At 39.2% G+C, this 11,717-nt stretch overlaps 1 protein-coding gene across 1 annotated transcript in view; it reads left to right on the forward strand.

Moving 5' to 3' along the window:
- The window catches only part of LOC138012923 (calcium-dependent protein kinase C-like), an 11,454-nt gene extending 2,110 nt beyond the window's left edge, over positions 1–9,344 (forward strand). The window contains exons 3-9 of the mRNA XM_068859862.1: positions 120–308; positions 1,669–1,833; positions 4,978–5,075; positions 5,167–5,229; positions 5,620–5,761; positions 7,580–7,660; positions 9,063–9,344. Of these exons, the coding sequence (XP_068715963.1) occupies positions 120–308; positions 1,669–1,833; positions 4,978–5,075; positions 5,167–5,229; positions 5,620–5,761; positions 7,580–7,660; positions 9,063–9,344 (1,020 nt within the window). The remainder of the gene's footprint in view (positions 1–119; positions 309–1,668; positions 1,834–4,977; positions 5,076–5,166; positions 5,230–5,619; positions 5,762–7,579; positions 7,661–9,062) is intronic.
- The last annotated feature ends 2,373 nt before the right edge of the window (positions 9,345–11,717 follow it).

Genomic DNA, 11,717 nt, shown 5'->3' on the forward strand with positions numbered 1-11,717 from the left:
TGAAATAATGAAAACTGACCAAAATAGTTGCCCGATTTATTAAAAAAAGAGAGCCCTTCACCAATATCATAGACAAAGCAGTTAAAATCTCTTGAGTTCTCCCTGTTGTATTGTTGCAGTGCCCAAGAAAAATTAAAAGAAAGCTCATGAAATCAAGTTCAGGCTCGCCATTCAACAAGAAGCCAAAAACCAAAACTGAGCGTACACCGACAAAGAATGATGAATCGCTGCCAGAAGAGGCAATCTGGATCGAAAGCCCCAAAGAACTAACTTTTGACAGAATCCTGGGACAAGGTTCTTTTGGAAAGGTAATTGAGGTCATTCGATAATTTGGATGCTAAACGCTGTGAAGATTGTAATGAAAAGAGTTCCTACTGTGTTTCATTTTGCATGGGATTTCTTTGGGTTTTTTACCTGCCCCTTCCTGTGTTTTTAAGAACAAAGGTTTCATGTAGGGTTTTTTTCTTATTTATTATTTCTTATTTTTTAAGAACGAATAATTTTCGTGTTCAAATATTTGTTTATCCCTCTTACTTGATTTAGTTTTGTTGTACATGTACCATCTGGTTGTTTCTAAAATTAAAGTTATTATTTTCACACAGAGTTTGTTCTGTTTTGCTAACTCCACTGTGAGGTTGAGAGTTTGGTTTGTGAATTTCTCTTCCTCATTTTACAGACTAATTTTTGGCTATGATTTTCCCTCAACTCACCATCCACACACACAATAATTTCCCCCCACTTACCCACTTTACTAGAGATTATTATTTCAGTTAGTGGAGAGGAACCCCTTCCTGTAGGGGGATTCTTGCTTCAGCACCATAATCATGCCACAAACTTTGCTAGTCTACTGCTGTTTTTTTTTTTTTTTTAATTTCCTTAAACAACTAGCTCATAAAGAGTCTTTCCTCGTCGTGATTTTCTCAGTACGAAAGGTACAAGAAGGGTATTTACATTATTTGGAAGTTGCACGCAAAACAAGTTTGGGAAGTGGAGTTGACGCAGCATTCAGACGTCACCCATGAGCTTGCGTGGGTTTAGAAATAATCGACAAAAAATATTCAACGGAAACAATGGATTCTAACCGTAAAACAAAAGATCCTGTCTTCAATATTTATCGATCGTCGCGCACTAGGGGCTCAGTTGATTGAGCATCAGATAACCAAACGCCTGTGCGGGAGGGAGGTGGGTTCTATAATTGTCCGGACCAACACTGCGACTGAGTATATGGTCATTTCGTGTGGAATTGGTGAAAAGTTAAAGTCTTCTCGGATAAGGGCTGTAAACCTATGATGATGATGAGGATAATAATCGAATAATATTAATGATTTATTTTAGAAATTTTAAAGCTGACCGTTTAAGCGTTAACCCCCCGTCGGAGCAAAGGGTAGCGCTCAAACTTCAGCTTTCAAATTTCTCAACGGTGGTAAATTTACCGTATCAACCCAGTTGATAAACCCATTTCACTATATGCAACGAGAAGGGCATGAAAATACCGTTGCTGGGTCTATCCTATTGTCTCAAAGAGGGGACGGCATGACCTATCCAAGAATAACCTGATTGCCTGATTTTTCGTCTCTATTTGGTACTTGAAGAAGAGCAACTCGATCTAAAAACTTAAAACTGCAAACTCTCCACTTTGAGTCTTGACATTTTTTTTTATTATTGTAGGTCATCCTTTGTAAACATGAAAAGTTAAATCGGTTCTATGCCGTGAAACAAATGTTTACCACCGAAGATGAAGATACGATCCGCTGCGAAAAAGCAGCCATGAATATTGGGCAATCATGCTGGAATAAGTTTATCATGGAATTGCGAGGGCACTTTGTCGACTATGTAAGAGGAAATTGCCTTAAATTGCAGAGCATATTGTGCTTGTAAAATCCTTGCGCAAGTAAGGATGGGCCGATACCTATACCAAGTATTCAGTAGCAGCGACACTGGTGTTGGATCGGAAAATACGATACTAGTGGAGAAGTATCGATACTGTTGATACTGCACATGACCTGCTAACGTTTTTTCTCCTCCTGAGCCTGCGTTCATTTGGTTGAGTGATCAACACCAAGAGCGCGGTCATTTCCAGTGTACCGAGGCATATGCGCTGAGTGAAATGAACGACGGTCATCTGACTTGTTTATCTGTGGTGTTGAAGTAATTTGCAAGTACTAAGCAACAATCAACATTAACGTGCCATGATCATTAAGCAAATCACTTGACTTACCAGTAAACTCGTTGACGTCACAGTATCGATATCGATTTCGAAGAAAAATGTCAGAATAGTCTTTGGTATCCTGTCGATTAAAAAAAAAATGGAAATGGTGTCGGTCCATCCTTGCAAAAACGCTAAACACCCCTAAAAAAGATTAAGTTTTTTTTAAGATTGATGGATTCTTGTATGGACTCTGAAAAATACGCAAATTAACTCTATTGAAAACAATCTTAACGGAAAAGTATTCAAGAGCAAATTAATGCTACCCCGATACAATATACTTCCCCTCCGGTGCTTTAATCAGATCTGTAAAACAACATTTTTTCACTTTAATGGAATTAAATTTATACCTTCGCGCCGCTTTCTGATGACGTGTAGCTTTGCCAATGGTTCACTGGACCTCCGTTACCAGGCATTATACCAACGTTTGACCATATATAGGAAATGAGAGTGGCAAATCTCGCCTTGCAGGGGTGCGTTTTGTGGGAAAATCCAAAAACGGATTTGTGATCTCGGATCAATGGATTCTTCAGCGTCAAAAAAACAAGGATTTTTGCCATGACAACGCAAACAAACATACCCATGCAGAGTTGCATGCAACTTCAAAAAGCAAAAAAATTATGCGCCGATCAAATCAAAACTTCCACACCCCCTCCCCCGGGCATTCCCCGGGCATTTGACTATCTTCTGTTTCCGGCGAGTGAGGAATTTGACCTTTGCCTGCGTGGGGTGGGGAAAATTGAACCGGTAGTGTCAGGTTTCAGATGTTTTTTTTCCGGACGCCGAAGTTGCTAACAGCTTTAAAACACGTGTTTGGACGAGATGGAAGAGTTGAAAGGAAGAGATATAGCATTCGTGAGCGATTGGCTTACAAAAAAAGGTCTTTATTAAAGACGACAGGAGCCGACAACGATTGTTCTTTAGTAGGGCATTTGAACACCATTTTGGCCCTGGGGGCGGGAATTTGAACGATTCAGTCTTCAAAAGTTCAAATTCCCGGGCTTTGCCCGGGATGGGGGGATGTTGAAGTTTCGAGTTGACTGGCGCATTAGTGGTGAACTGTTTTGTTTTGGAGGAATTCTTCAATGAAAATGCCACCAGTTAAAAAAATACCTTGGCGAATCGATAAAAAGAAACGATGAAAAATATGCGTGATAAGGTTTTTTTCAGCTGTAGGAAAGGTGGTAGCAATATTGCTGTAAAGAAAATTTGAGTGTAATTTCTGGTGTGAAATTTGCAAGACACCTTACTATGAGTTAAAAAAACCTAACTATTTTTCACGTATTAGTGTCTTCGATCGTACGGTAAAAACGGTGCGAGAATAACATTTGCCTGGGCTAAACTTTCATGTACGGTAGCCGTTGTGTGTCATTTCTGCGTGGAAAACTGCTTGTCATAAATATGGAGGTATATCTATGACAAATTTCAATGATCAGTATTTAAAATAAAATCGTCCAAAACATGAATGTATCAATCCAAAGCTGAATGGCAACAAGCCAATTCTGCAAATGGCCATCACGTTAAGAGGTATAACGCAGAGAGGCATAACGCAAAAAGGCATAACGCAAACAGGCATAACGCAAACAGCCATAACGCAAACAACCATAATGCAAGTAGGCATCGTCAAAAAGACATAACGCAAAGATGCATAACGCAAATGGCCATAGCGCAAAAAAGATAACGCAGTGAGGCATAACGCAGAGCCATAACGCAGAGGCATAACTTAAACAGGAAGAAAAAGTTCGATAGCGATTATATGTTCTTTCCCTTGAACAATACATTGACATTTTTTTTCAGAGCTGAAACTATTTACGGAGTACACAGCTAGTCTCCATTCTTCAAAGGGCCTTTGCCTAATGGCTATTTTACGTTATGCCTTTTGCGTTATGAATATTTGCGTTATGCTTTTCTTCGTTATGCCTTTCTGCGTTATGTCTTTTTGCGTTATGCGTCTTTGCGTTATGCCTCTTTGCGTTATGCCTTTTTGCGTCATGGCTGTTTGCGTTATGGCTATTTGCGTTATGACTTTTTGCGTTATGCCTCTCTGCGTTATGCCTCTTTCCGTGGTGGCCATTTGCAGAATCGGCTTTTTGCCATTCAGCTTTGGATTGATGCATTCATGATTTGGATGATTTTTTTTGAAATACTGATCATTGAATTTTGTCATAGAATGAATCTCAAAAATCCGGGTTTAGATATTATCCGAAGTATCCTCCTCTAGTGTGGTTACGCACCCTAAGTATTGTCGAAAAAACAATAGACGATTGTATACGACAGATTGTCAAAAACATACGTTCTATCTGCGTCTCACCTTGTCAGCTATTTGCGGTCTCGTATAGAATTTGGGCTTACGAAATAAATATTAAAACATTGGTACACTAGAATTAGAATCCCAAAGCTTTGAGTTCGTAATACAAGAGTTAGTTGGTATTGATTGGACTTGGTACAAACTAGGACTTGGTACAAACTACTTGTTCCGGCTTGTAGTTTTGGGTGTTTTTTTTTCGTGTCTCAGCTTTTCTTCTTTTTGCTTCTTTTATTTTCTTTTTGTTCTTGAGATTAATTTATTCAACTTCGAGTTAATCAGCGACAATGCAGATTGATTGGTAAAGGTGATAATAACTGATTAGACAAAAGTCATTCTAAAAAAAGATCGTAGAAAAAAACCCGAGTTGTAAGCTGAAAGTTCTGGGCTCCTGGTTAGAGCGAAGAATAAGGTGGCACGACATGATTTTTATTTTAATCGACATGCTTTTTATTTTGACCAACAGGATCAGCGAGCTTGTCTCGTAATGGATTTTATGGAAGGCGGAGATTTATTAACAGATCTTGAAAATAATGATGGAAGGTTTCCGGAAGCAACCGCAAGGTATTTCCTTTTCAATCTGCACATGACAGTGTCATTGAGGAAGCAGAAACGTATTTTTCTCATTTGTTTTTCTTTTTTTGTATTACTTTAGATTTTACCTCTCTGAAATCATCTGCGGCTTGGAATTTTTGCACTTGAATGGAATCGTTCACCGGTATGTATCATGAGATAAATAAATAATCATTTAATTGACCAATCATCCTTGGGGGCTTTTCAGGGCTTTTGAAACAAATTATAATACAGAGCAGAACAATCTTAAGAAAGTTCAGAAGGTAAGCTGTTCACAAATGCAAGAGCCATCAAGAATAAGACATATAGACTACCAGGAACAACTTCAGTTGTCTTCATGCATAGGTCGTGAACTGGGAACTTCAGATCTCATGGGGAAGCGCTAGCCCACACTGCCTCCAGAAAAAAGTCCATAATGTATGATGTTTTGTGTAAGCCCTTTTTTTTCTTCTGCAAATTTCTTACATATTTTCCCATTACCAAGTAGAAATTTATCCTTCATATCCTTCATATTCTTCGCAATTTCTTGTTTAAGGGACTTGAAATTTGACAATGTCTTAATCAACCGAGAGGGACACATCAAAATAGCTGATTTTGGACTGTCCCATTATGGAACGCCATTCGAAGAAATCTGCGACAACGAGATCTGCGGGACGGACCTGTATATCGCTCCAGAGGTAGGTTCCTAGCTCCAATATCCTGGCGGTTCCCTGGCCTCCTCTTCGGAAGTTGCTCGGCTGGGAAAAGTCCAGGATGCGAAGCTGTTCTTGGCCAGGTGTACTGGCTCGCGAATTTATAACGAATTTAATAAACAATGAAGACAACAAAAAAAGACCGCGTAAATGCTACGAAGCGATGATTTGGTTAGTTGAATAGAGAAAACGTGATCGTGCTGCACACTAGTTTTTTTTTTTTTTGACGCACTCTTCAAGTCAAGGTATAGTTACCAGTTTTCAGCAGTTTCGACAAGAACGCGTGAGCATACAGGTTTTTTGTATGTTATGTGGTCTCATCGATCTGTAGTCCATTCAGAAGATTACGCCAAGCCGACCACATTGCTGAAGTAAAAGCCACACCACAACCAGCACAGGGAACTCCGTGCCCTACTCTTTTCGAATAGTGTGTGGGTTCTGTTACGTCCCACAGAGTTTATGAACATTGAAGGGTTATGAGACGGGGCCTACGGTTTATAGTCCTTATCCGAGAAGACATGAAAGTCTAACCATTTGCGGATGTAATTAAAAAGGTAACACTTTCTCCCTGAGTGTTGGTCCGGCCAGAGTCGAAGTCACGATCTCCCGCATGACAGCCCGATGCTCAACCAATTGAGCCACCGATGCATTCCCTTTTTTCTTTGTACAAAATTCTCTATTCCCTATTCTTATACTTCCACACCCCGTTGATACTTATCCTTGTGATAGGATACTTCGCCTATGTTATTCAACGTGAACGCCTATGAAAAGTCACAAAATACTCACGATACAACAAAATTATATTTTGAAGCAACGTTGATGACTAAAAGGTGACGAGGAAGTCATTCTAAAATCCAAAAGAGCAAAAAATCTAACGCCTGAGGCCCTCGTTCTGGCATTAGCTGGGTAGAAACGTACAGAGAAACTTAAAAATTTATCGTTACGTCTATAAGTCCTCATCACAGATTTGAAACTGGTCTGGTCATTTAACGTCAGTTTAAAAAACATACGTACATGGTTTAAGAAATCACAACGGCAACTTAAATTGCCACGAGATATTTGAAATAAAGATAGAGAATGAAGTATTCATTTACGGTGGTCATTTATGATGCTCCCGTTGTCATCAAAACCTTAAATTTGCCGTTTTTAGCGTATGGCAAGGAACTATGCTAAAATGCGTGAAGCTCGTACAGCATGACAGTTTCACCTCATTTGTTGAATAATAACATTATCCTCGCCGCAGCTGTTATCGTTTCGTAACTCCCTGAAAACGCAAGTGCAGAACGTTCACAGCCGCCGACGTCACCATTGACCATACTCAACTGTAACGTTCACGGGAATTGTTCGAGGCCTGACTTGTCACTAGCGTTTGTTCCACACACTTCAAGCAGTCTATCCATCCATGTGGTTAAATAAGCAAGAGTCAAAACAATATCTAGTGTCAGTAATAATACGCTCCGCACTGACTGTGCCCATGCAAGCGCCACTTAATTATTTATTTATAAGTGCATATTTCAAACAATCATGGTGGGTTTCAGTAAATAGTCAGGTAAGAATTTTTCAGGCTTCTCTGCAGATGCTCAAGATTGGCTCATTTTATTGAAGTGATGATTGTAGCACATACACGAAAAACATTTCAGTTTTCCACCCATCGTTGCGTTCCTGTCGTTTACCATATCTTAAATCGGGGGAAATTGATTTACTTCGCGAAAACTTCGAAAACCCTTCAAGGATAGTAGCCGTAATTCTAACTCATAAAAACCACTTATAGACTTGTTATAACCCAAGTTATATTTATTCCAGGTCATTTTGCTCGAGCCATACGACTCGAGCTGCGATTGGTGGTCACTCGGTATCATGTGTTACACCATGTTGTCGGGAATGGTAAGCCTGTGCAAGTAATGTAGTATAATTTCCTTTTTTTTTGAAGCTTTTTTTTATGAGCGAATTTTTGCATTTGCAATTGTAATAAAAACGAGAGCAATGCAAACTGTCCAAAATATATCACTGAAGGTAACCGTCTTATAATAATGCTGTAATCCCGATGCAAAAAGGAAGGGCTCAAGTTCGTACCAATAAGACAATAGGCAGTCATCGCCTCAACTTCTTTCCCTCTTTGTCGTAAAAAATGCCGTCAATTGGCGAAACATGTTTCCGAAAAAAAAGAGGTGGGAAGTCTGGTTGGAGTTGGTTGACAGCAAGTAAGGGTCTGAGGATCGTTTTGGAGCTTTGTCTCTCCTACCCATCCCCTCCCCTTTTACATTCCACTGATCCTTCCCTTGTATATTTTCCTGGCTTTTGCTCCAGACTCACTCACCACATTATTCTTAAACAGTTCAATAAAGCCAATTATTTTCCAATCTCAAAATAGAGATCAGTGGAACGAGTTTCAATTTTATTAGGTCATACGGTATACGACATGATAACCGAGATTGAGTGAACAAATCAGAAAGCTAGAAATGCAATATCCGAGGTCGAAGATTCAGTAACATATTTTATCATACCGTTGTGCTCACTATCTTCTATCCGATGACCTAAAAATCTTTTAATTCTGAAAATCTGCGGAATCTACAAATGTGAAACATGTCTATTTGTACTAGTATATGATTAAGTAATTTCAGAAGCCCTGCATACCCAGGAGCGTACAACACCAATGTAAAGCTATTTTAGACGACTTCTTAATTAATACGATTTTGTGTGCAAGAGTGGCCATTCTCAATCCCATGGGTAATAATGTCTCAAGCAAGACTTGTGGTTGGCTGGAAAGTTCTGGTTTCGCGGGAAGATCAATCTAAAAATAACTCGGTCTGTAAACACGCCGTTCCACAAATACAACAGATCAAGTTTTACCCTCCCAGCCATAGGATCCTGGTAATCTGTGAGAGGCGCATGCAATGACCAATAATTCTTTAATTATTTATTTAGTACCATACAAGTTAAGGGGCGGGGTTTATACGTTCTCAGTCCTCTTGTTGACCAACTACATTTGATTTGCAAAATACTTGTATTCGTCCAGCGTAGAATTCAAAGCGAAACAAAATGGCTTCCCATCATATCATGATACAATCATTTCGCTCAGCAAATGTTTTCGTCAGTTATTCAACGAGTCATTGAGGTGGCGTAGTATGACTAATAATTGTAGACGTATATTCCACACCGAGCAGGAGCCCCAACCAATTCGGCGACATCTCAATGCCGTTCAAAGTAGTCAGGGGTTACTCCAGTCCGGTGAGCACTGGACAATATACAAACATGCTCTTTTAATTTCGAAACTTCTATTTTTTAGTATCCATTTGACACTGGAGAACAGATGGGAGATCTCCACTTCAACATTGTTCACCAAGATCCATTCAATCTCCGAAGTTGTGTGTCACGCGGTGATCTGTCTCTCCATGCAGCAGAGCTGTGCCTTCATGTACGTGTTAACTTTCCTGATAAATGGCAGGGAACGGTCAGGTGCTCTCCACCTCGTGAAGAAAGGACAGTCTGTAACATAACTGTGCCTTCTGGCAGCAGAAGAGAAAATATAGGAATACGATACAAAAATAGGAACCAGGTACCCTGGTAGGGTCTTTCTCCCGCTTTCCACCTAGGTAACCTGAGAACGCGGTCGCGGCCAAAGTTGGCTATGTTCCAGTTTTAGTGCAATCACTAAGTGGGTCAATTTTTGTCTTAAACTAATAAAAAATCCCCTCTGTCGCTTCCACAGAAACCATCGATTGATAGAAACTCTGTGCAATATCTTCATTTTTTTTTTGTTTAGCTCCTTAAAAAACCTCGAAATGACCGCATTGGCTACAAGGGCGGCCACTTCCCTTGGATTCGTCAACATAGATTCTTCCAAAACACCATCTGGGACCATGTTGAAAACCTGAAACTTGTACCTCCACCAAGGTTTGCGTTTTAGCTATTATTTCACATTCTTTCTCGTATGCTTAAAAACCACACAAATCAGTTGCAAAACGGAACACAAGAATAAAGCCCTTGAAAGTTCGACGTTTGATTCGATTGATTTGGTAGAGTTAATTTGGTCAGAATTGGCTTAAACACGTCCATCCTTCTAATTCAGACACTTATGACCGTGCATGACCTGATGGAACTGGCGTAACACAAAAAATAAATTAAGAATTCGTTTCATTTGAAACTCGCTTCTTTCATGATCGCTCACAACTAAATTAAGAGGTTACGTTTGCATACTTAAGAACAGGTTAGCAGCGAAACATCCGCTTTCTTACAAATTCGACGGCAAAATTGGTCACTCTCGACAAAAAGGACTGTGGGCTTCCCTGACCTTCAAATACAGTTTTCAGGGTGCTACGGAAACTCGGAGAAGACGGTTAGATTTGATGATTAAAAAAGATAATTCAGCAAGCAAGGTGCCAAACACTCTCATGGATTATAAGTTTTCATAAACACTTTACATGTAAGAGACAAAAAGTAAAAGCTTTTAACCATGCCTTAAAAAAATATTAGGTTCGATGTGCTCAATATGCAATGACCGCATCGTATTGAGCGGTAAGAACTGCTTTATCAGTTCAGAGAACCTATTTTTATCTTGATATGTAACTTAAGAAATTCTGGCCTCGGTGACTGAGGCCAATTTGTAAGTACCTGCCTATTTGAAGTTAATGTGATTCAAAAAACGGAGACAATCAATAAATCAATCCAAAATCAACAAAATCAACTCCAAAAAACAAAAACAAAAAACACACTGATGACTTTTGACTCCTCTTTCCTTCTCACAGGTTAATGCCACGTTAAATATGAAACATCGAAAAACAGAAGGAACCAAGGTAATATAGCTGGCTGCACCTACAAGCTTCTTCTAAAGTATCACGTCGTTATCTAAAACTTGATGTCGTTTGATACTTCGATGAAGACTATTCTCCTCTTTGTTAAGTTTGAAGAATTTGAACAGCTTTGTTTTCTTACGTTGCTTTTTTTTTTCATACTTTCTTAGTTTTGTTTTGTTTTTTTTTTTTTTGGGGGGGGGGGGTAAATATCTCCCGCAAATGTTTTCATTCAATTGTTATTTTTCGTCTTCATTTTATAATTTTGCATATTAGATAGTTATTAGGAGTTGATAAAATTGATATTAAACAAACGAACCAAACAATTCTTTTTTTATTGCTATTTTTAGCGACCATGTTTCCGAGAGTATAAAAGCCGCCCCATTTAATACAAGTGAATTTTGTTTACCTTATTCAATAAGGACCATGTCTGAACGTAAGAATCAATTGCATCCGGCAAGACGCGTGGAGGCAGCTAGACGTAGCTCTTGAATATTATCAAGCGTTAGGGGTTCCGAAATTTACCAAAAGACGAGCAACTAGCTACGGGTAGCCTTCACTTAGTTCGAACGATTTTTAGCCGATTTCCTTTTAGGTTCACAATATTTCAGTGTTTTTTACAGGGGCACCCAACGTCAATTTTCTGAAAACATCTGTTCGGAAAACGATTTGAGATCTAGAATTTTCGGTACTTTTGTTGTAAAATTTCTTGCTTGCCTACCTCTCCTAGGATTTTCAAACTTCTGAAAATCCTAGAATATTCGGGAGCCTTTTTTCTGGCTAAAATTTTCGAAAAGATAACTTTTGATCCCTATAATTTTCGGGTCACTAGACTTTCAGCTAGGAAATCCGAACAGATCAAATTCTTTTAGGGGATAAAAATATGCCTATATCTACCGTTTAAATACTAAAATACGTTTAACAATGCTATGTTGAAGTGGTTTTGAACTATATTCCCGGTTGGGTGCCCCTGTTTTTGTGTCACAATATCTTTTCAACATCCAGTTCAATTCCATAGTTCGAAGTCCAAAGTCCACATTCCATGACCCAACCTTAGGGTTAAATTCATGTCTGCCTCATCTTTAAAGCCTGTCTAAGTGTGAAGAACAAACTCTAGGATTCAGCCCTGACCCTTTCTTATGTGGGGCGAG

The sequence above is a fragment of the Montipora foliosa genome, chromosome 1 (genome assembly GCF_036669935.1).
Source record: "Montipora foliosa isolate CH-2021 chromosome 1, ASM3666993v2, whole genome shotgun sequence".
Lineage (NCBI taxonomy): Eukaryota > Metazoa > Cnidaria > Anthozoa > Scleractinia > Acroporidae > Montipora > Montipora foliosa.